This window comes from Eschscholzia californica, unplaced genomic scaffold (genome assembly GCF_041429995.1).
Source record: "Eschscholzia californica isolate CP2 unplaced genomic scaffold, dmEscCali1.0.p SCAF_1, whole genome shotgun sequence".
Taxonomy (NCBI): domain Eukaryota; kingdom Viridiplantae; phylum Streptophyta; class Magnoliopsida; order Ranunculales; family Papaveraceae; genus Eschscholzia; species Eschscholzia californica.
The window spans coordinates 31,425,414-31,451,253 of NW_028238198.1; the positions used below are offsets into that span (position 1 = coordinate 31,425,414).

The window sequence follows — 25,840 nt, forward strand, 5'->3', positions numbered from 1 at the left end:
TTGACCCTCGGCTTCTTCGTTGGAATTTTCTTCTTGGAGGCCACCTCCTTAGCTGATGGTACCTTCAAACTCTGTCTTGGAGCCATGTTTCCACCTGTAAGAAACAAAGGAAACAACTGAAGAAAACATCTACGCACACGAAGGAAACAGGTAAAAGTCAAACGCCTGGAGAAAGATGATGAACGCAAAAAGCAGAACACGTACCCTGTGCGCGTCTAGGAGTTGCAGACTCAGTCTCTCCGAAAATCAACCTTCTCCAACTCCTCCTCAATGCGGGCTCCTCCCAGAAATTTTGGAGCCTGACTATCTGATCGTTACGAGAAAATCCGTGCAAATTCCCGTCTGCTAATTCTACAGTACACAGAGCAGATGTCAGAGTAAAACATGTGAAACAAAACATGTGAAACAAAACACGTGGAACAAAACACGTGAAACAAAACACGTGGAACAAAATATGTGAAAGAAAACATGTGAAGACGAACATGTGAAAGAAAACATGTGAAGACGAACATGTGAAACATGTGAAGACGAACATGTGAAACATGTGAAGACGAACATGTGAAACATGTGAAGACGAACATGTGAAACATGTGAAGACGAACATGTGAAACATGTGAAGACGAACATGTGAAACATGTGAAGACGAACATGTGAAACATGTGAAGACGAACTGATCATACAAACAACACTCACTAGCATCCCGCCATTTGAACGGAACATTCCCGTACTCGCGTGGAGTAAACACACCATCCCTCTTTACAAAACAAGAGCACGTACAGACGAACCATATTAACTTGAGGTATTTTCTATACTACTTAAAGGTTGAATAATTTTTTCTCATTTATGAACAGATATAAGCCAGGCATCATACACGCATCCTCCTTATGAGTACGTGTACACCTCTATGCGCATTACAAAGTCTACGCATACACTTATGTGTACTCCAAGTCTACGCGTACACCCACCTGTACTTCAAGTCTACGTGTACATCTACGCGCATTACAAGTATATTCGTACACTTACGTGTACTCCAAGTTTACGCGTACACCTACGTGTACTCCAAGTCTACGTGTACATGTACGCGCATTACCAGTCTACTTGTACACCTACATGTACTCCAAGTTCACGTGTGCACCTACGTGTACTACAAGTTTACATGTTCACATGCATAAGAAAAGTAGTATACATGTCAAGATCTACAAGTCTTAGTATCAACAAACATATTAAGCGAAAAGACAAACACGAAATAACGGGTTCATGGGCATCCACATGTCGCAACTTTACAAGTCGCCAAATTCAAAGAACTTTCTGCGCCAAGGAATAACAGAGGAGACACCCTGCGTGCTCTAACAATTACAATTTCTACGCCATAGCAGAAAACAATCTCCCATGCATCCGGACGCGATCGGCTCAGATGCCACTCGGCGCGGACGACGCCGCGCCATGAGACAACGAGGTTCGGCCCCGTACCACCAACGAAGTGAAGTCCTCCACGCTGCCAGAAAGAGTGGACGTATCCTCAAAGCGGCCATGCAGCGTGGAGACGTCCCCCACGCTGCCAGACAACGTGGAGAGGTCCCCCACGCTGTCCGGCAGCGTGGAGAGGTCCCCCACGCTGTCCGGCAACGTGGAGAAGTCCCCTACGCTGCCAGACAGCGTGGAGACGTCCCCCACGCTGTCCGGCAGCGTGGAGACGTCCCCCACGCTGTCCGGCAGCGTGGAAACGCCCCCCACGCTGTCCGGCAGCGTGGCGCCCAAGCTGTCCGGCAGCGCAAAAAATACCCTCCACACTACCCAACAGTATGGAAAAGTCTTCAATCCCAGTTCGTCGCACAGAGGACCCACACTGCGTTCGCTAACTCCGGGCAAAGTTCCTGATTGACCCGCACAAAGCAGTACCATATTGTTATATAAGCCCATGCGACTAACACGGGATCTATCCGACTTACGAGGCCACCTCTTTGGATACGCATCTACTCTCTAAGAAAATAAAATATTTACTTAGAGAGTGGGGGACAAACTGTGTTGACCAAAATCCACACCAGGGCCCTCGACACCAAAAGCGCCCATTAAGACGTCAAGCCCAGCGCAACACTCTCGGGCCCAACCCAGAAGTCTCTTAATGGGACCTCGTCGCCTAGACCCTAAAACTCGTGTCCAGCCCAACCACGTGCAAAGAGTCTCCACGTGCACAGAACACCACACGCCTGAGTCTCCACACGTCTGGCGCTTGACACGTCTAGATCTCCATGCACCACGTGTTAAAGATCATTTGACGATGAGATCCTCGACATGTCACATATGCCCATAATGACATAGATCTCAAGCTTGGTCAACGTAACCTCAGAGACAATTATCCCCCATCAATGACATGCATAACATGGTAACGTCTCACATAAATGTGAGACCATGCGCATGCACAATCAGAGTAGTTGCCAGAGAACATGCACAACCGTTGTGCATGTACAGCTAGTGTACACGTCACCATATCCCAGGTATCTTGCCATGCACTTACTCCGTAACGGTCAGCATTTACTCCTCCCAACGGATCATTCCTCACGCCTATATAAAGAGGAGCTCTTTCACTTCAGAGGGAGGAGAAAAAACACATCGAAAGCAGAGCAAAGCAACTCATACTACTTCTTCTTCTCCACTCGCCCTCTGTTCTTCGATTATTCTTGAGACGTTTGCATACAAGTTCACCTGGTTCTCTGGTCGTGGACACTACTAGACGCCTCAAGGGTGTTAAAGCTTATCTTTGCTCGACACTTCCTGCTCGACGCTTCCGGCTCGACGCTTCCTGCTCGACGCTTCCAGACGTCTTCGAGGAGATCACAACCTTCTTCTTGCTCGACGCTACTGGTAACATCTACTCTCATACTTCTGATCATTTCACTCCCGTAGATTCGAACTCCGGTCATTCTACGAGCCTAGCCACTCTCCGATTACACATCAACGGTTATACCCTCGGCTTTTCATTTATTATCCATTGTAATACTTTGCTGACTTGACCGTCGGAGGGCCCTTGGCAGGCACCATCCCGGTGTCCCCCCAAGCCTTCACGGGTTTGTTTGTGTCTGTTCACCTTCTTTTGCAGGTTTCTTTCACACGTTGCTGGTGCCCATCAATCAAGAACTCGACGTTTGGAATTCCAGAAGACGTTTCCGCTACCGACCTTCTGACTTCCGACCCGTAGACTTTTCACCGTCTACAGCATGTACTTCGGTGACTCCACACGATGTGAAAAATGAGCACCACAGTTCATGTACGCATGTGTATATATAAGCTCGACCCAACGTGACGTTAGACGAAGTGAGTAAGTCACCATGGTGCCCACACACTCAGAAATTGATGAAATGTAACTTGTGTGTAAGACTAGATTTAATCTAATACAATGGTGTTAGCCAAAAAGGATCTACCGTGAGGACACGGTGGACACTTAGTATATGTATATAATATGGAGTTATTTCCTTTTTGTCCCCCTACTATGTGACCAGTTTCCTTCTTGGCCCCCAATTTTTCATAAATTCAAACATTGGCCCATTTTTTAATGTAAATGTCATAACTACCCTTGCTGTAAATATTTTTTCAAAATAAAATTAAATAGAAAACATGATTTCTACCTCACTTCCACCTCACCTCCACCTCACATCTCTCTCCAACTCACTTCTCTCTCTCTCTCCAACTCACCTCTCTCTCTCTTCAACTCACCTCTCTCTTCTACGACTAAGGTCGCTGGCCAGAAAATTTTCTGGCCGACGACCATAGTCGGAGAAGAGAGAGGTGACTTGGAGAGAGAGAGAGAGAGGTGAGTTGGAGAGAGAGAGAGAGAGGGGTGAGTTGGAAAGAGAGGTGAGGTGCAAGTGAGGTGGAATTTATATTTTATATTTAATTTTATTTTGAAAAAAATATTTATAGGAAGGGTAGTTATGACATTAACAGGTCATATATGAATTTATGAAAAATAGGGAGCCAAGAAGGAAGCTGGTCACAAAGTAGGGGGCCAAAAATGAAATAACTCTATAATATGATTATGTATGAGAGAGAGAGAGGGGCTGAGAAATGGGTAGTGGAGATTCAGAGAGAAAAGATAAAAAGAAGAGTTATTTTCTGAAAGGGGCAAACATAAGTACCGAGTGACAGGGACGGAACCAGAAATCAGAATCAAGGGAGGCCAAATTTACATAAGCATTTAAAAATTTATTTTCTTTGTGATTTTCTTAAATGGAACTACCTAAGTTTTTTTTGTTGAACTCGAACTACCTAAGTTATTGTTACAAACTACTTACGTCTATTCACTTAAAATTTTAACAGTTTCAAGATATTAATTAAGTTATTAGTATTCAATGGATTTTCCACGAGCAATTGTTTTACACTAAACAAAATTTCCGAACATACAATTAGGAACTAAATCTTATACGTAAGATTCTCGAACTTTTATATTGGATTCAATGTTGGCTATTGTTTAATCATGGTATGAGTTTATGAATATAAACTAAACTTTGTTAATTGAAAATTTTATTAGATCGAACACAATTCCAATATCTACGTGAAACTCGTATCAATTCGTGGTTAAGAATCTTTCATATCTATATGTAATGCACAAATTTTTTTAATATTTGTAATGTCTGTTCAAATCAGGAATGGGATAATGATGGATTATTCCCTCTTAATTAATCACAATACTCAAACCTACATTATCAATATTGCCGTCCAAAGACAATTGGCCTCTCGATATACACATACCTATGCTGAGTCAGGAGGGGCCATGGCCTCGATCTCTTGGTTTCAACATAGATACGTCCCTTCCGAGTGATGAGTTTGGACATGAAAATGTTATTTTTTTTGAGTTTGGGACATGGACCACGTTTGACTAACTTTATCATCCAAAAAGTAACTGCGTCAAATAACAATTGACTTCAGTTTACTCTCCCACTAGTAAAAAAAATGTGAGATGCCCCTCATCTCTAGTTTTATTTGATTTTTTATGCCCCAAACAAAATTTTTTCAAATTCAAGTGTCCCTAAAACTATTGTTGCAATTTCTTTGGGAATTATTCAGAAAAAAAATAAAAATCTATTTATATAAAATATATTTAAATAAACCTACATACTTATCATTTCTCTTTAGTGATGCCACCATTTTTTTCTTCCTTCCTCCCCCTATCTTTATTTCTCTCCTTCTCTCTCAATCACTATTTCAACGAAGAGAGAATTTCTTTTTCCGGAATCCTCCTTCGTCTCAGACGAATGGAAATGGTCCGTGTAGAACCCTAAAATTCTCGATGTTACTCCATAACTTGAATTATTTTGTCGGAACAATGAAAAGATAGAGAGGGAGACGGTAGTAGGATTCATTTAAGATTTTCCACCCAAAGCTTGGATTATCTTCATACAAAATGTTATTCTCCAAGTCATCGTCATAAATTTAACATTCTTTTTTAACAGAACTAAGCTACTTAGAATATTGATAGATATTGTTGTTTAATATTTAATAACAAATAAATATTTATTGATTTATTAATTTTTAGATTAGTTTTGTTTGAATGAGTGGATGAATTCATACAATTAATTTTTGTGGCCACATTTTTTTTTTTGGGATATATAGGTTTGTACATGAGGTTTATGAATTTATGCGAGTGGGGGGTTTATGCGAACATGGTCAATGGATGTAAATAGGTTATTTTTTTTTAATTTGAATATTTTTCAAAAATTGCAAAACTTGTGTTAGGAGCATTTGAGTTTAAAAAATTAGTGTTCACGTTTTTAACTAATGCAAGAGTCAACTAACGTTAAGAGTTATTAGACGGCGTTACTTTTTGGATGATAAAGTTAGTCAAAGTTAGTTCTTGCCCCAAACTCAAAAAAGAACATATTCATGCCCCAAACTCATCAGCCGGTATTTATCTTTGTCTCTTTCACAAAACAACTCTAAAAAGAACTTAAAATGTAGTAGAAGAAGAAGTCGTTTAGGCTTAAGATTAATTTTTTTTTTTTTTTGGAAACATAATAACTTCATATATAGCCATAGGCAAGAGTCAATTACATAGAAGTTAAAAGTAGAAAACAAAGAAGATACAAAGGTACTCTAAGTAACATTCAGTATATATTGGGCCAGCAAGTGTGGAGCCTGGTTTGCTTCTCTTGGGCAGTACCAGAGTGCCCAAAGTGGAGCCTCATTTAATTTCCTCATGGCTTCCAGAATGTATGGTTTCAATCTCCAAGGGAATGAATCCTGGCCGTTTGTTATTTCATCTAGAATAACCTTGCAATCTCCTTCTATTATCAGACATGGTCGGCCTAATTCTTCCCCAATATCCAGAGCTAATAGAAAAGCCCTAGTTTCACTTTCTAGGCTTGAGTCTGATTCGATTCTTGTTGCTATCTGCTTGATGATTTGCCCATTACCGTCTCTAACCACCACCGCCATGGATGCTCCTCTGTCCGAGAAAGCACCATCAAAGTTGGCTTTTAAGTAATTGTCCTGAGGTGGTATCCATATCGAAGAAGCTGGGTTTTGAATATGAAAATCGTTTCTGTTATGGAAACCTTCTGCATATTTTCTAGCTTGATAGATGATGAAGTTGTAGTTTGGTTGTTTGTTGCTGAATATAGCTTCATTTCGGCTCTTCCAGTGATACCAAAGAAGGTAAATCCCAAACACAAATTTCCTTTCATTTTTGTTGTTATGAATCAAATATCTAACCAGTTTTGTTGGATGTGCATCATGTGGGAGGTATTCAAACTGTTGTGCCCTAGCCAAAAGCTCCTTGAACTTGTTACATGAGCCAAAAAGATGTTCAACTGTTTCCTGTTGAAGATGACATAGTTTGCAAGTCGAATCAATATCTGGGTTTCCTCTTTGGATGCTATCTAAGACAGGTAAACCTTTGCTCACCATCTTCCATATGAATAATAAAACTTTTGGTTCTATTCCTTTAATTTTCCATAGTTTCGACCATGGGTAGTTAGTTCCTGCTCTCATGTTAGGGTTAACATTGATAATCTCTCTGTAATAGGACTTAGAAGAAAATTTACCATTTGTACTTGCCGTCCATATTAGCTGATCTTCTGTTGGAGTAGAGGGAATATGTATTTGGGTTATCTTGGTAACTGAATTTGAATCGAATAAATCTCTGATAAAAGGTTCATTCCAATTGTTTTCTCTGATTAGATCAGAGACATAATAGGGAACATTTTTTCTAGTAGAAATAATATTTGGTTTGTATTCTTCTATTGTTGGTATCCATGGATCAACTTGAATACGGATGGACTTGCCGTCCCCTACCCGCCAACAATGATTCCTCTTAAGAACATCTCTAATGCTCAATAGTGAAGCCCAGATTGGTGATATGTTGTTTTTCTTTGTTTCTGTCCAGTAATCTTGAGATGTACAGTACTTAGCTTGTAATATACGAACCCAAACAGAGTTAGATTGGGTGAGGAATCTTCAGGCTAGTTTAGCCACCAGAGATTCATTCACCTTGGTCAACGACCGAATTCCCAATCCTCCTAATTCCTTTGGTTTTTGGATAATATCCCAAGGGAGGAAGTGCATCTTACGATGTTCTCCTTCGTGATCCCACCAAAATTCCCTTTCGAGTCTCTCCAGTTGGTTCAAAATACCCTGAGGAAGGAGTGAAAGACCAAAAAAGTATGTGCAGGAGGGACTCAAAACCGACTTTATTAATAATGTTCTGCCTGCTTGTGATGTTAATTTCTTTTTCCAACCGGATAATTTCGATTTGAAATTGTCTATAAGAAAACCATGAACCCGAATTCTATTTCGTGGCTTAAGAATAAAAGTCCCCAAATACTTGTCTGAATCTGTCATGATTGGAGTATTGAGTTCAGTGAGATATAAATTCCTGGTTGAATCTGGAACTCCCGGACTGAAATAAATAGCTGACTTGTTGTAATTGACTGCCTGACCTGAGAATTCCATATATGTAGACAAAATATGTTTGATTGCCTGGAGATTACTTGTAGTTGCCACTCCCATGATCATAAGGTCATCGGCAAACAGCAGATGAGTGACCTTTGGTGCATATCTGTTGACTCTATAACCTTCGTACAATGATTCGTTTTCATATTTCTCTATTAAGAATGACAAGGATTGAGAAACTAAAATAAAGAGATATGGAGACAGGGGGCAACCCTGTCTTAGACCTCTTTCTGGTTTGAATTCTCCATATTGTTTGCCATTGATTAGCATACTCATTGTTGGAGTAGTTATACACGTCATGATTAGATTCAGAGAATTACCTGAGACTCCAAAAGCTAGAAGGACCTGTTTGAGAAAGGACCAATTAATTCTGTCGTAAGCTTTAGCCATGTCCATTTTGAGTATAAAAGCTCCTTTCTTTGATTTAGATAAGTTCATTGAATGAATACTCTCCTGGATGATGACAATATTGTCTACGATCTGTCTTTGTGGCACAAAAGCACTTTGATTCCAGTTGATTGTCGCATCTAAGAGTGGTCTAAGTCTGTTAGCCAATAGCTTAGTGATGAATTTGTAGAGATTGTTGCATAGGGCTATAGGGCGATAGTCAGTAGCCATTGAAGGGTGCTCAGTCTTGGGAATTAGAACCAAGTTGGTCGAATTAAGCGCTGGTTCGAAATAGCCCGTTCTGAATGCTTGTTGGATAAAAGGAACAACCTCAAGTTTGATTGTGTTCCATCCTTCTTGATAAAACAGACTTGGGAGTCCATCTGGACCCGAACTTTTCACTGGACCCATTTGAAAGACAACTTCTCTAATTTCCTCCTCTGTTGGTATCCTAGATAAGGCACATTGATTATCTTCTGAGAGATGCTTGAAACTGTTTAATATCTCTGGTGGGGCTGGCTGGACCGCCTCTTCCCTAAACAAGTTCTGAAAGTGATCCACCATGTGATTTGCAATTTCCTGTTCATTTCGAATTTGTTCCCCTGTTTGCGTTATCAAGCTTTGAATATGATTTATCTTTCTTCTCATGGATATAGAAGTGTGAAAGGCCTTTGTATTTCTGTCCCCATTAAGAGCCCAAAACTGTCTGGTTCTTTGTTCTAATTTTGTTCGTTGAAGTTCCTCATAGTGTAATATTTCTTCTTGAATGTGTGATTTTAGAAGTAGATTAGATTCATTTGGTATCAGTTGTTGGACTGCTTGAAGACGACTTCGAAGTATTTTGAGTCTTCTGTCCAATTTACCAAAATTTAAATGACTCCATTGACTTAATTCAGACTTTACCTGCTGCAACTTAGTAATAAGATTTGAATTATTTGAGCTCCAACATTTATTTAATTGAGTTTTATAAGACCTGTGTTTTAACCAGTAGGACTCGAATCGGGTTGTAGACGAGACCATAGAATAATTGACTTCGGTCTCGAGTAAAATTGGGCAGTGATCACTGTTGTAGCGCGGTAGGTGGTAAACCCCAGCATTTTGATATTGGTTGATCCACTCTGAGTCTGCCATTACTCTGTCTAATCTCTCTCTAGTCAGGTACCGAAGAGATCGATTGTTAGTCCATGTGAAAGCAGGACCATTGAATCCTAAGTCGATTAAACCAGTTGCATTAATAAAATCCGAGAAATGATTAGCAAATGGGATGTTGTTAGAACCTCCCCATTTTTCTGAATGTGAATCAATCGCATTCATATCACCAATGCAAAGGTACGGGTTGTGGAGATCATTCAAATTATCCTTTAATTCCTGCCAGAATTTCATCCTGTCACTGACCCGAGGGGGTCCATAAATACAACATAAAGTCCAATCCGTGGAATTTCCACTAACCTTGGTTTGAATAAGATTATTGCTGTTGTTTATGAGTTGGAGGTCTATATGTGAAGCCCAGAATAAGGCCAAACCACCACTTCGACCTATTGCAGAGACGATAATTTTGTTAGGAAGACCAAATCTCTCAAGATTGAGAGTGTTAGAAGAGGGAGTGAGTCTAGTTTCAGAGAGGAATAGGATGTCAGGTTTGACAGCCTTTAGGAACTGATGGAGGGTATGTGCTGTCGAGGTGTTCCCCGGCTTAAGATTAATTGATTAGTGTTAGAATTTATTGGTTGAGAGAGATAAAGAGAAAAGTCACGCTTATAAAAGGACTTTTATAATCTGGATTTAAAGTAGGGAAGTTTCAAAACGGCCCTCGTGGTGCCCCTAAAAATAGGTGCAGACCACGTTAACAAAAATGAAATGGGCCATTGTTGGTTAAAATATCGTTTAGTTAGGGCTGGTTTCTACTTATTATTTTTCCTAAATGTGATTTGTTTTCTTCACATGGTGGCCCCTAAAATAGGAGGCCCAAAGCGAAGCTTTGTTCGCTTTGAGTCAGGACCGTCCCTGGGGTATCTTAACCGATTTTGGCATTTAAATTTTGTTTAATATTCACATTAATACCTCATTAATGTTATAAATATTTGATTTATGGTGGATGACCACCACATTTTGTAACTCTCACCACCATTAGTTCTCCACCATTCCTTTGTATTCAAGCACCATTATTGTGTGACTCTTCATTGGTTATGTAACTCATCAAGAGGCCTATATAAAGAGCTTCCTTGCTAGTGAAAGAAATGTATCAATGTTCCATAATACCAAAGAAGAGAATTCTCTACAAACATAAGCACACAATTTATTTCTTCTTGTTTTTATCTCTTGGCTCATATTTTCATTGTCTTTCTTCTTCCCTCCTTTATTTTTCACAACACGTTATCAACACGAATTGCTCTATCATTAAAGGGAAGAAGAAATTATCAACTCCTTGATCAAGATATAAGCAAAAAGATTGGTAAGGTTGGTCAATTGTGATTGGTAAGTTAAAAGATATGTGGACCTTTCTTTGTTGAATTTACCAACTTATCATTTTTAATAATCGCTAACCATTTATTTTATTGTTGTTGAGACATTGAATCATATCAGAAGGATATGAGAATTGCATAGATGATAATGGTGAAATGATTAATATTGCAATCTAATACGAATGTTATTGTAACTCGTTCGATGATAAGGTCAATGTAAGTTCTATCTTCAAGAATAAACTGGTCGGACTCTCGTAACTAATGTTTAATTTTGTGTGGATATATCATAATCAAATATTTTGATCTGTTAATGAAGGTTTTATTGAAGAGGAAATTTAACTATTAGAATCTGGTTAAGATCAATTTGAATCATCCATTTGTATATGAGATACCAAACCTGAAGTTGGGTGTATGTGAAGTAAGTCTTCAAATCTCAAAATTACTAGAAGACTTTGAAGTATAAATTTTCTATGAGATGATAATAAATCAAATCTCTAAATGATGGAAACATATAACCATTATGAGTTGGTTAATTATCACCAAAACAAAAACGTCTCGCAAAATAAATTTTTTTTACTCATTCCTGGAGTGAGAAATATTGATATTTCAATATTGGAATTATTTTTCATTAATTCTTAAGAGATTACAACTGAATTTGTGGTAAAAAAAAATACTATACCGAGTTCAAAATATTTATTTAAGTGGTGATAATATGTTCTTTCGTGTCTATGGACTGTGATGAGTTGTAAATTCTTGGAAAATGAAATGTGTTGAATATCCCCTTTCATATTACACCTAAAGTTGTAATACCCAAAGAGAAAGCGATGATGAATTTTAATAGAATTACAAAAATCACATGAAGATGATACGTCTCACATGTATCAATCACACCTAAAGATGTAATATTACAACACATTGCTCACACCTGAAGTTGTGACTAGATAGCAATTATGGCCCCACAGATCATATGATATGAAAACAAAAATCTCAATATGCCTGAAGCAATTGATTTTTCTTTTCGTCTTTGTCACAACCTTGAAGTATGTGTGCGTATGCCCAATGATTTTTATTATTAAATGAGACAAATCTATCGACAGTAGGGGAGGAAGTCCAAGATTCAATGTCGTAAATACTTGAAAATTATCAAGTTTCTCTCATTTAGAATTGATAAACGAAGAATTCACTACCTCCAAATATTGATATTTTTCAGAGCTTAATATGCGCATGTACGGATAAAGGTCATGGGAAATGAAAAATGCTAAGCTGATCAAAGTAGCATATCATCTTGGACACTGAAGAAACAAGTTTGTATATAATCCTCCTGAAGAGGCTATCAAATGATAAACTAATATGATTCATCATCCTAAATAAAATCCCCTGAAGGGGATATGTCTGAAAAGAGACAATGACCCTTAACGAGGCAGGAGTACCCAAACGAGAAAACTCATTAAAACATATGCACTTTGTGGAAGTTTGTGAGATCAAATTAAATCGTTAGAAACGACGCATATTTTGAAAATAATAGCTACTATGATCGTATTGATCCTACATTACTCAAAGTAATTGACCAAATTTTGACGAAATAATTCATTAATTATGGATTTTTCTTACACAACAATTAAGTCTTCAGACATGAAGTCGAAGCACTAACCCAGAATTACCCTGAAGGTAATAAAGTAGATATATGTAAGAAATAAAAAGTTATTTGGTCTATAAAGAGTTTGACCTTCATTTATAAATTTTCTATATGATTAAAAAAGTTCTCGAGTTGAATTATGAAGTACTGATAAATGTTATTGTGATTCTTGAAGAGTTTATCAAAGTTTCGGAGTAGAGTATTGAAAAAGATTATTCGAGTAAAGAAAATCTTGAAGATAAATATATTCTGAAATACTAAAAGGCTCCAAGCTTCAAAACAACTCATATTGTCTCGAGTTATGATCTATCAAAGAAAGTTAAGGTCCAGAAGTACCTAATGTGGTACAGATAATACATTACGTATGTTGTAATGTGGTTATAGAAAACAACTATCATATATATATAAAATGTCAATGGCGTTGTACTCTTTTTCCTTCGTCAAGGTTTTGTCCCATTGGGGTTTCCTTGTCAAGGTTTTAATGAGGCAATTGTGCGTATTTGAAAATTGTTTTAATTTGTTTAAAAGTTGCATTTTTTTTTCCTTCGTTCAGGTTTTGTCTCATTGGATTTTCCTGACAAGGTTTTGGCGAGAGAACTAGTCATTGAATGATGAGTTTAACACCTATTATGCGTGTAAGGTGGATTGCGCATGAAAGTTATAATGCACATTGAAATGTGATTAGTATATTGATTTCACAAAATATTATAATAATCTTATTGATGTATATGACAAATATGAATCACTAGAAAGTGAGTTCAACTGAAATCCCTGAAGGATTTAACAAGCTTCAATCTAAAGTATGCATAAACTTTAAAGCATTATATGAATGCAACTTGAGATATCAAATGCTACTTATTATATTTATGTGTTTATATACCATTCGTTAAGATCTTCCCCACTGGGGTTTTCCTAAGATGGTTTTAATGAAGCAGATTATGTGGTCATCAAAGATGGAACAGATAGATAGAATTTGTACTCTTTTTCCTTCACTATGGTTTTGTCCCATTGGGTTTTCATAGTAAAATTTTAATGAACAAATTTCTGATGTGGTGGACATCCAGGGGAGTGTTATAAATACTTGATTTATGGTGGATGACCACCACACTTTGCAACTCTCACCGTCATTAGCTCTCCACCATTATTTTGTATTCAAGCACCATTATTGTGTGACTCTCCTCTGGTTATGTAACTTATCAAGAGGCCAATATAAATAGCTTCCTTGCTAATGAATGAAATGGACCAATGTACCAATGTATCAATGCACCATAGTACCAAAGAAGAGAATTCTCTACAAACATAAGCATACAATCTATTTCTTCTTGTTTTTATCCCTTGACTCATATTTTCATTGTCTTTCTTCTTCCCTCCTTTATTTTTCACAACAACTAATCTATTATGAGTAGATTTACATGAGGATTTTATATTAACGTACTGCTAGATGTGATTTTTATGAAACTACCAACAAAAATAGACAACCTGACTTATCTCTCCTATAACCGACTGATCTGTTTCATTATAATAGATTTTTTAGAGAGACTCAGATTAACATTGACAAATTAAACACTAATTGATAGTTAATATATATTTAAAAAATTCACTCACAGTTATGATTGAAGTTAATGGGTAGTCAAAATTTATGACCATATTCCTACTTAATCAAAAGGTTACGCCTCTTTCACAAAAGGAGAAATTATCCACACCCTTTACGAAGAAAGTAAAAATCTTAGTTTATGAGCATCTGATTAACTTCTTTTTTTGGGTTTTAGTTTAAATGATATGAAAATTTTACATTTTAACAAAAGAGAATGAATAGCGAACATCTAAAGCGTAGTTGTTAACTTCGCTTTCCTCCATTTTATCTGCAGCAAGATAAGTTACTACTTCTCCGGGAGATATACTCAAAGCCGCGTCGTTGATTACAGATACATCTTCATTGCGTGCAGCAAGAATTGTTCTCTCAGTCAAATATTCAGTTGTTACGGTTCCATTAATATGTAACTCAGGATAGATAGCTGAAATAAGTTCATGGAGACTTCGACTTCTATTAATAAATGTTGGTAAATCTAGGATCTCTTGTGGATTTGTCCCAACCTACAAAAAGTGAAAAGATACCTTGCAAGTTCATATATTATATATGTATGTTGAAAAAAAATATAAATAATTTGTATTTAAAGAATGTCATACCTCGAGTAAGAAGTTTGCAAAATTTTGGTGTCCAGGTTCATCAGATCTTAACCTCATGTTCTGAGCAAGGGTTAACACATTAATCGCATGCCAAAGAGGTGATCTCCGTAGTGAAGCCCCAACTATCTGCTCTCTTACACCTTTTGGGATTACAGGAAGTATTTGACGAAAATCGCCACCCAAAACAACTGTTATACCTCCGAAAGGTCTATTGTCATCACGAATACCTTGAAGAGTTCGACTAACAGCCTCAACGCAATACCTATGTTGCATTGGTACCTCATCCCATATAATAAGTTTCGTTTCCTTAAATAGCTCAGCATGTGGTGATTGTTTACTGACGTTACACATTGAATCTTCGTGTACATCCAAAGGAATACGAAATGTTGAGTGAGCAGTTCTACCTCCAGCCAATAATAACGAAGCAATGCCCGAAGATGCAACAGTAATGACTATATCACCACGAAATCGACAACTTGCAGCTAAAGTATTGTACAGGAATGTTTTGCCTGTTCCAGCTCCACCACTTAAGAAAAATATAAGTCCTTTATTCTGGTTAACAGAATCAATAATATCTCTATAAGCGGCTCTTTGTGAATCATTAAGACGTTCAACACTGGAAACTACATTTGACTCGTGAAGAGATATACGAAGTTGCGTATGCTCCCAAATCAACCTATTTTCAAGAATTTCGCTCCATATTTCACGTGGTTGTGGCATAGTAGGAAAATGTTCATTGAGATTTTTCCCAATTTCTACCAGTAATTCATTTATTAAGTACAACCCGTAATCAAGTATTTGATCCTCAGTAGGATTTGCAACTCCACGTGTTGTCCGGAGAACATGCGCAAGATCGTCGCATATGTCTTTCGCAAACCTATCCCATAATAAATGTGGATTTAATGGATGACACTCCTGAAGAAGTGTACAAAAAAGTCTTCTCAATTGGTGACCACTATTCATTCGAGCAGCTTCTTCTAAACACTGTATCCACTCTCCATCATCCTCCAAAAGTCCACGTGCAACACATGCTTGTTTGAATGTATCATAGATTATCCCATCAAAAGTACGTAAACACTCAAACGATTTTGGCCCTCTTACAACTGTTAGCAACAACCTCAAGTAGAATCTCTCACCTGCATTAGGACTAACAAAATACATCCTTCCTATTGCGGAACCCTTCTGCCTCACTTTCCAAATTTTTAGAGTTTTGTGCCACACAAAGTATTGCAGAAATTCTTGATAAGTGTAGGCTCGAGCTGCTGGATAAGATTCACAACACGAAAAAAAACCCATTAATGTTGATTTTTGTTGTGCAGCTCTAGATTGAATAACTTCCGCTCCCTCATTAGGATTAAAAAGCACATGATGCATCCCTGGGAGATGTACAGCCAACCTTACAACAGGCGGATACTGTTCATGTAATAAAAAACCGAAAATTCTCCATGCAGCTTTCGGTGGGGCAATGTACCTTGAATCAAGGTATTGTCGAATCTCATCGATCCATCCAATAATCATAGTCGTGCGATCACCTCCTTTGTAAATATACTTGTGAATATATTTCACACATTGTACACTCGCACAAACTTCTACATTTATGTGACAATCAAATAGCCTAGAAAAATATGGATTGTAAGGCACTACATTTCTATTGTCAACTTAATGAGGCAATTGTGCGTATTTGAAAATTGTTTTAATTTGTTTAAAAGTTGCATTTTTTTTTCCTTCGTTCAGGTTTTGTCTCATTGGATTTTCCTGACAAGGTTTTGGCGAGAGAACTAGTCATTGAATGATGAGTTTAACACCTATTATGCGTGTAAGGTGGATTGCGCATGAAAGTTATAATGCACATTGAAATGTGATTAGTATATTGATTTCACAAAATATTATAATAATCTTATTGATGTATATGACAAATATGAATCACTAGAAAGTGAGTTCAACTGAAATCCCTGAAGGATTTAACAAGCTTCAATCTAAAGTATGCATAAACTTTAAAGCATTATATGAATGCAACTTGAGATATCAAATGCTACTTATTATATTTATGTGTTTATATACCATTCGTTAAGATCTTCCCCACTGGGGTTTTCCTAAGATGGTTTTAATGAAGCAGATTATGTGGTCATCAAAGATGGAACAGATAGATAGAATTTGTACTCTTTTTCCTTCACTATGGTTTTGTCCCATTGGGTTTTCATAGTAAAATTTTAATGAACAAATTTCTGATGTGGTGGACATCCAGGGGAGTGTTATAAATACTTGATTTATGGTGGATGACCACCACACTTTGCAACTCTCACCGTCATTAGCTCTCCACCATTATTTTGTATTCAAGCACCATTATTGTGTGACTCTCCTCTGGTTATGTAACTTATCAAGAGGCCTATATAAATAGCTTCCTTGCTAATGAATGAAATGGACCAATGTACCAATGTATCAATGCACCATAGTACCAAAGAAGAGAATTCTCTACAAACATAAGCATACAATCTATTTCTTCTTGTTTTTATCCCTTGACTCATATTTTCATTGTCTTTCTTCTTCCCTCCTTTATTTTTCACAACAACTAATCTATTATGAGTAGATTTACATGAGGATTTTATATTAACGTACTGCTAGATGTGATTTTTATGAAACTACCAACAAAAATAGACAACCTGACTTATCTCTCCTATAACCGACTGATCTGTTTCATTATAATAGATTTTTTAGAGAGACTCAGATTAACATTGACAAATTAAACACTAATTGATAGTTAATATATATTTAAAAAATTCACTCACAGTTATGATTGAAGTTAATGGGTAGTCAAAATTTATGACCATATTCCTACTTAATCAAAAGGTTACGCCTCTTTCACAAAAGGAGAAATTATCCACACCCTTTACGAAGAAAGTAAAAATCTTAGTTTATGAGCATCTGATTAACTTCTTTTTTTGGGTTTTAGTTTAAATGATATGAAAATTTTACATTTTAACAAAAGAGAATGAATAGCGAACATCTAAAGCGTAGTTGTTAACTTCGCTTTCCTCCATTTTATCTGCAGCAAGATAAGTTACTACTTCTCCGGGAGATATACTCAAAGCCGCGTCGTTGATTACAGATACATCTTCATTGCGTGCAGCAAGAATTGTTCTCTCAGTCAAATATTCAGTTGTTACGGTTCCATTAATATGTAACTCAGGATAGATAGCTGAAATAAGTTCATGGAGACTTCGACTTCTATTAATAAATGTTGGTAAATCTAGGATCTCTTGTGGATTTGTCCCAACCTACAAAAAGTGAAAAGATACCTTGCAAGTTCATATATTATATATGTATGTTGAAAAAAAATATAAATAATTTGTATTTAAAGAATGTCATACCTCGAGTAAGAAGTTTGCAAAATTTTGGTGTCCAGGTTCATCAGATCTTAACCTCATGTTCTGAGCAAGGGTTAACACATTAATCGCATGCCAAAGAGGTGATCTCCGTAGTGAAGCCCCAACTATCTGCTCTCTTACACCTTTTGGGATTACAGGAAGTATTTGACGAAAATCGCCACCCAAAACAACTGTTATACCTCCGAAAGGTCTATTGTCATCACGAATACCTTGAAGAGTTCGACTAACAGCCTCAACGCAATACCTATGTTGCATTGGTACCTCATCCCATATAATAAGTTTCGTTTCCTTAAATAGCTCAGCATGTGGTGATTGTTTACTGACGTTACACATTGAATCTTCGTGTACATCCAAAGGAATACGAAATGTTGAGTGAGCAGTTCTACCTCCAGCCAATAATAACGAAGCAATGCCCGAAGATGCAACAGTAATGACTATATCACCACGAAATCGACAACTTGCAGCTAAAGTATTGTACAGGAATGTTTTGCCTGTTCCAGCTCCACCACTTAAGAAAAATATAAGTCCTTTATTCTGGTTAACAGAATCAATAATATCTCTATAAGCGGCTCTTTGTGAATCATTAAGACGTTCAACACTGGAAACTACATTTGACTCGTGAAGAGATATACGAAGTTGCGTATGCTCCCAAATCAACCTATTTTCAAGAATTTCGCTCCATATTTCACGTGGTTGTGGCATAGTAGGAAAATGTTCATTGAGATTTTTCCCAATTTCTACCAGTAATTCATTTATTAAGTACAACCCGTAATCAAGTATTTGATCCTCAGTAGGATTTGCAACTCCACGTGTTGTCCGGAGAACATGCGCAAGATCGTCGCATATGTCTTTCGCAAACCTATCCCATAATAAATGTGGATTTAATGGATGACACTCCTGAAGAAGTGTACAAAAAAGTCTTCTCAATTGGTGACCACTATTCATTCGAGCAGCTTCTTCTAAACACTGTATCCACTCTCCATCATCCTCCAAAAGTCCACGTGCAACACATGCTTGTTTGAATGTATCATAGATTATCCCATCAAAAGTACGTAAACACTCAAACGATTTTGGCCCTCTTACAACTGTTAGCAACAACCTCAAGTAGAATCTCTCACCTGCATTAGGACTAACAAAATACATCCTTCCTATTGCGGAACCCTTCTGCCTCACTTTCCAAATTTTTAGAGTTTTGTGCCACACAAAGTATTGCAGAAATTCTTGATAAGTGTAGGCTCGAGCTGCTGGATAAGATTCACAACACGAAAAAAAACCCATTAATGTTGATTTTTGTTGTGCAGCTCTAGATTGAATAACTTCCGCTCCCTCATTAGGATTAAAAAGCACATGATGCATCCCTGGGAGATGTACAGCCAACCTTACAACAGGCGGATACTGTTCATGTAATAAAAAACCGAAAATTCTCCATGCAGCTTTCGGTGGGGCAATGTACCTTGAATCAAGGTATTGTCGAATCTCATCGATCCATCCAATAATCATAGTCGTGCGATCACCTCCTTTGTAAATATACTTGTGAATATATTTCACACATTGTACACTCGCACAAACTTCTACATTTATGTGACAATCAAATAGCCTAGAAAAATATGGATTGTAAGGCACTACATTTCTATTGTCAACTTATTGCCCTCTGACCGTAAAAATTCGACCGTCATTACGACGACGGTATATTGGATATCCATCTTCTCCAAGAGTGGTGGCATTTGTAAATGTACGTGGATATCCTTTTGTGCATTTTCCTTTGCTCATACATGACGCATTCGGTCTCTGATTTCCACACGGACCATGAAGCATACAATTTTTTACTGTGTGGAATAGGGCCGGATCTTCTAACTCATCTGATAATTATGCACAAACTAATTTTTCAACCTGATCGATTGTATGAATTTTATCTGAATCTTGAAGAAATATAAGTGCATGCATATGAGGTAATCCACGTTTCTGAAATTCAATGGTATAAACATGAGCAACATATTTCCCAAAGACTTCATTTTTTTTAATTTCTTTCATCAATTGCTTCCTTTTCAACTCAAAGACCCTTGCAACCAGATCAGGTCTATCTATAGCAGTTTGGTTCGGCAAAAGTGAAGATGTTATTTCCGGCCAATTCGTATTCGCAGTCATAGTGAGAAATATATCAGGATGATGATTGTAACGTGTGATCGCCATTGAATCTTGATATATTTCAAACATATGTCGTGTCCCGCCAGTAAAAGAAGAAGGCAAAATGAATCGTTGACCAACTTGATCGGGACGCAAACCATCATCTGCTATATCTGTTAATCCGTTGTAAAGTTCAGATCGCAACACAGATTGATAACACCGAATAAAATTCAATCTGTTCTGCTCAGTCGAGGCCCATGCATCTACCAAAAATTCTTGGAATAATTTTCCAGCTCGTAATATGGTTGAGTATTCAGAGGTTCGTTGAAAAATTCGATAACTGAAATACTACATTTGGGTCAGCCTTTCAGTACTCGGTCGATCATGTTTAACGTCCCACTGCTTAAGTTCAGGATCCCAACCTAACTCACCATAAGGAAATAACAACACGTAATGCAACGGTAAATATGCCGGATGACATTCTGATATACGCATCAACTGCGAGTCTCCCCTCAAATGTAAAATAATATCCCTAGACTTAGATGTTTCAGTCCCATCTCCAGGCAATATAACTGCAATCTCATCAACTGAAGGTAGATTATAACGTCGTCTATCAGTTGCAGCACTGTAATGAAGGTGAACAGGTATATTTTGCTCAGGTGAATTAATTCATTGGAGAACTGAATGAGCCTGACGATACACTGGGAAAAATACGTTATTAGCCAATAATGTGTTTTGAATCATTTCAAACACATTAACATCAAGATCTTCATTTCTTCCACTTCGAATCTTTAAAGCTTCTGAAGGATCATAAATATATAATTGAGCATATGACCCATCAATTCCTTCAACTGATTCTAATGATCCCGTTCTATGACGCAATTCTCCATGTATCGTGAATGACGTAGGACCCCTTCCCTGTAAAATTCTCGGTTCTAGTGTGCACCCTCGACTGGTAAATGCATTAGATGCATTATATCGCCGAATATTATTTCGAAAGCGCACTGATGTTTCATCGTTACCCTCGTACAATGCTTTCAGAGATTCAGGTGGTTCACGGAGAGTAGGTAGACGAATTTTCCCTTGCAAACAACATGTTCCAAATAAAGGATTTTTGATAGACGAAGTAGTTAATTTTTCATCGATCCAATGTAAAGCTCCACAGTGAGGGCACGCTATATTCATCCGACCTAAAGAATGACGCCCCATAGAGCTACTAATAATGTTGTTACTTGACAACGGAGAACCAAAATTTAATTCATCATCAGTCTGGTCAACTTCAATTATATGCTCTGGAACTATTCTGACTGGTTCTTCATAACGATCAGTAGGGGTTATCCCGTTTGTCGACGTCGAAGTACTACTGCTCATATTCTACGTCCGGAATTAAAGTGCCAGAAAAAAATAATTAAAAAGTTAAAGAAAATATTTAAAACATTCATTTATGAAAAAATAATGTAATCGAAAATCGAACCCCATCAGAATGCTCAATGATGACTTGTGGAGGATTAAAGCTTGTTTCATTTCTTTCAACAATTCTCAAAGTTGGGACTCGAGTAGCACGTATCAGATTAGCTTGAAGACGGGCACATTCTGCTAGTTGTGCCTTTGAACAATTTTTCTACGAAATAGTAATATAATATGTTTAGTTGAGATAATACTTTTCGTGATTGACTATTTAAAGTATATGAAGTTTATTATCCAAAAGTTGAAAACAAATAAGATTTATCTAGGCAATATCTTACATTTTAATAATGAATATCATGTTAAAAAGATAAAAAAAAATTGAAATAAATAAAAGAAGTGAAAATTCAACAATTTGTACTTACATCTGGTTGTGCTACCCATTTCTCTTTTCGCAGACGTGATTGCTCTATTTGAAGGCGCTCGTGTTCTGATATTGTATGATTCTATTAAAAAGATTAAGATACACGAATCATCACAAAATTTTCTAATATTTATAACTTGACAAAATATAAGAGAATATGTCAATAGAACAACTACATCATTTTCATTTAGGAGAGATACTTCAGGGACATTTGACTGAGTAGCAGATGAAGTTCCTTCATCCAAACGGGTCAAATGATCTCCTAAACGGGGAATGCGTTGTGCTATACTTTCATTCTACAAAATACATAAAAATCATACATTATTATTTACAATATATTCTACAAAACACATAAAAATCATACATTATTATTTACAATATATACATGGATAGAGTGTTTGATATAAAATTAGTGGTACTTAATAACCTTTAGTTTCAAGAAACCGTAAGTTTTAAGAAAGAGTCATGGGAAGTGGAAGTCGGTTAGGGAGAGAGGAAAAATCGAATAAGGATTTTTTTTTTTTTTTGAATGGAATAGGGGTCTTCACTTCACCCACGACCAATTCTTAGGATAAATTATATGTTAAATGTCCTGGTTTTTTTTTTTTTTTTTGAAACATGTTAAATGACCTTAATAACCTTTTGTTTAAATAACATTGAGGTGTATATAAATAACATGAATAGTTTTCTTTTAAGAGAAGTAAAAAAGTAGTAAACAACACAAAAATAATAAGGAAACACATGTTTTATTATATATACTTCTGTAAGACTGGGACGCGATCTATCACAACGGCGTTAGCCAAAAGGGATGTATTCAATAATTTCGTTACAAAAAAATACATACAAAACTTGTATAAGGCTGGGACACCTAGTTGAGTAATAATTTCGTTAAAAAAAAATACATACAAAACTTGTACAGGAATTGAAAGTAGAAAAAAAATAGCTTTTTACATATGCAAGTACAAAAATATTCTTAAACCACATAACAACTAATAAAGGAACACAATATATTCAATAACTTAGAAAGAAAGATTTTTTTTTTCCCCGAAAGAGCAAAAAATATCATATAAATGAAATAAATGCAAAAAAAAAAAGATTCAAACATATGAAGGAGAAATAATTTAAAATAATATGAGCATTAGTAAACCATTTACATTTGAGGGAGGAAAGAGAATCAACTTAAATAAAGAACTACAACTACAATAGAAGTGGGAGAAATAGATATTAATACACTAAATGAATTATAAATCAATAAAAATGTGTCAAATAAAAATTAAATAAGATTGTACATGAAAAAAAGGCAAAAAAAATAACTAATCGTCCAAGTTCTCTTTCTTCTCTGTCTTATTTTTTTTAGAGCTGACTTGGTATTCTTTTTTTTTGATGTATCATATACTCCTGTAAATATAAAGGAACAAAAAAACAAAACATCAAATTAGACATTGGCACCTATAGAGAAACACATGTTTATTCAACAAAAAAAAAAAAACGAAACACATGTTTTATTATAAGTATTCAACAACCATAAAAGGTGCACAGCTTCATCCTTATATGAACAGTAAAACAGGTGAGAGATATCTTCAACAAAATAAAAAAAAAAAAAATACTGAAAGAATACTTTGAGTGGTTAATTTCCAACCACCACGTCACGTTAATCCATTGTTCACCTTTATGGCAGAAATTAACTTGGGAAAGAGTTACTCCATTGTTGAATCAATCACTTACATACCCTACCAGCCATCAAAAGATAGGAAGGATTTAGAAATGCAAAAATGAATGATTTAAGAAGATAAATTAAATCATAAGATAAATTACAGAGAGATAAGATAAATTACAGAGAGATGGACTGATGGTTTGAATCTTACCTTATTCAAACTTGAACATCTTTATGCATTTTTTATCGGTAAAAAATGGAGACCAAGTGAAATATATATTAGATTGCCATTCTCTGCAAAAAAAATCAATATATTAGATTGCCATTCTCTTCAAAGGTAGTTACTAATCCAACTTCAAAGAGACAAACTTAAACGTGACATTAATTTCTCCTATTTATGAATCAAAATCATTAGGTAGTTTTATGATGAATTTATCCTTCTTGTTTCCTCTCTCCCGGGATTTGGTGTGAAATGTGGAATTTAAATTTGAAGGAAGAAGTTAAGAGAGTTAATAGAAGAGTTAGTTATATTTGTAAATGAGTGGGAGATTTTTAAGGGAGAGTTAAGAACGGTAGTATCTTCTCCCCCACGATTTTCTCCCGTAATTTAGTCTAAAAATGTCAAATGACGGTAGTATCCCTTAAACTAAGTTTTTAGGTGCTAAGCTGAATGTTCTTTCTTTAGGAAAGTGAGGGTATAAAAATAAATAGACAGTTTTAGTAAGTTACAAAAATAATAAAAACTGCTTAAATTACAACTGCTAGTAAAGATAACCGTGCATAATTAACAGAGTTATAAATGGGCCGTTGGATTGCAAAAATCGAGATGAATATCCGATGATCACGAATATCCGGAGATAAATCTACGGTCGAGCTCAAAAAACACCATTGTGCTATATATAATAGATATATAATAGATATATATATATATATATATATATATATATGTGTGTGTGTGTGTGTGTCTGTGTGTGTGTATGTAAATATAGAAGTTTGATTGATATATACTTATGATAACTAGGTTTCGTCCCCGTCCGTAGGACGGGGAAGATCCCTCTTGGCTAACGCCTTTGAGGAGGAGAAGATAAATTTAAATTAAAACATAAATTACATTAACTTCCCTTAATTTGTAAATCATATTCTAAAATAAGTTTAAAGAGGAGAGAGGGAGAAACCGTGTGTTTAAAGAAGATGGAGGGAAAACTGTATTTATGGAAGAAATATCACTAACACAAAAGATTTGATAAAAAAATTTGGGAGATTTAATTTTGAGTGAAATAGTTAGGCGGTTGAAAGAGAAATTAGGAAGATACGGGAGATATTGGAGAAAAAAAAATAGGGAGAGAAATATGTGGGTAGTTATTCTAACCAATTTTGACTGATTTACATAGATACCCTTCTTTTTTTAGTGTATTTACATAAAAGATTTTATATTATCCGACCGATGTGTTCCCAATCAAATCTCTAAAATAAAATGGCCGGCCACACTTATCCCCTGGATAACCGACTTAGCTGTTTTAATATAATAGATGGTAGGGGATGAGCACGATTACGAAGAAGAAATTGAACAAGTCAACGATTTTACTGTTAAGACTAGGTAATGCAAATTTACATCTTAAAAGATTTCGGGTTGCAACTACGTTTTTAGTATGGCTGCGGCTTTGGGGAATAAAGAAAAATCTCCGGGGAATAAATTCTTCAGGGAATCTATGTTTTTTAGTACATTCTCGGGGAATATTATGTTTTAACCCAAAAATTAACTTGATCAAACATTGCCCCCTAATCTTCATCTTCTCTATCACCTTCACTACCACAATTTCTCACCACCACCATTGTCACCTCTTCTCTCTCTTCTCTCCTCTCTCTTCTCTCCTCTCTTATACTCATTATTTGATACTGTGTCTGCTCCTAAATTAGCCTACATTCAAGACGCTGATATTCCTTATGATCCAGAAAGAATCCAAGGTTCTGATGATCGAATGAATCATTACAGAGTTGAAAACTCTTTGTGATATCAGAAAATATTTCAAGAATATCACTAGCCACGAATCAATTTCATCTTTTTCATAAGGGTTGAAAAGCTTCAAGATTATGAATTTCAGATTCAGAAATAATAGTCTTAAATCCAAGGGAAGGATTGAAATCCTTAAGTTGAAGCAAGAAGTTTTGGATTTAGATAAGAAGAATAAAGATGCCTTTGAATCAACAACTAAATCGATGCATGATTTTGCA

The 25,840-nt window shown here is 36.3% G+C and overlaps 3 protein-coding genes across 3 annotated transcripts; all 3 read right to left on the minus strand.

Moving 5' to 3' along the window:
* Window positions 1-6,087: 6,087 nt before the first annotated feature.
* Window positions 6,088-6,900, minus strand: LOC147566066 (uncharacterized). The gene has a single exon (XM_086653333.1). It carries the CDS (start codon window positions 6,898-6,900, stop codon window positions 6,088-6,090), a length of 813 nt encoding a protein of 270 aa, XP_086509459.1.
* A 7,317-nt stretch (window positions 6,901-14,217) lies between these two features.
* LOC147566067 (uncharacterized) lies at window positions 14,218-16,134 on the minus strand. Its single transcript, XM_086653349.1, has 2 exons — window positions 14,617-16,134; window positions 14,218-14,523 (listed from the first exon to the last, which is right to left on the minus strand). Exons 1-2 carry the CDS (start codon window positions 16,132-16,134, stop codon window positions 14,218-14,220), a joined length of 1,824 nt encoding a protein of 607 aa, XP_086509475.1.
* Window positions 16,135-17,585: 1,451 nt separating this feature from the next.
* On the minus strand, window positions 17,586-22,611 carry LOC147566068 (uncharacterized). The gene is made up of 10 exons (XM_086653354.1): window positions 22,594-22,611; window positions 22,131-22,250; window positions 21,956-22,036; window positions 21,601-21,747; window positions 20,827-21,500; window positions 20,558-20,751; window positions 19,893-20,299; window positions 19,659-19,790; window positions 17,985-19,532; window positions 17,586-17,891 (listed from the first exon to the last, which is right to left on the minus strand). The coding sequence occupies exons 1-10, from the start codon at window positions 22,609-22,611 to the stop codon at window positions 17,586-17,588; spliced, it is 3,627 nt and encodes a 1,208-aa protein (XP_086509480.1).
* Between the last annotated feature and the right edge of the window lie 3,229 nt (window positions 22,612-25,840).

What these genes read in the sequence shown, in the direction of transcription:
- LOC147566066 (XM_086653333.1), bottom strand. Translation starts at nt 6,900, where the DNA reads ATGGTGAGCAAAGGTTTACCTGTCTTAGATAGCATCCAAAGAGGAAAC.
- LOC147566067 (XM_086653349.1), bottom strand. Translation starts at nt 16,134, where the DNA reads ATGATTATTGGATGGATCGATGAGATTCGACAATACCTTGATTCAAGG. An exon ending in TTGCAAACTTCTTACTCGAG is followed by an intron (nt 14,524 to 14,616) that starts GTATGACATTCT and finishes CACTTTTTGTAG; the next exon opens with GTTGGGACAAATCCACAAGA.
- LOC147566068 (XM_086653354.1), bottom strand. An exon ending in TCATTGAGCATTCTGATGGG is followed by an intron (nt 21,501 to 21,600) that starts GTTCGATTTTCG and finishes TTCCGGACGTAG; the next exon opens with AATATGAGCAGTAGTACTTC. An exon ending in ATGACGGTCGAATTTTTACG is followed by an intron (nt 19,533 to 19,658) that starts GTCAGAGGGCAA and finishes TATATTCACAAG; the next exon opens with TATATTTACAAAGGAGGTGA.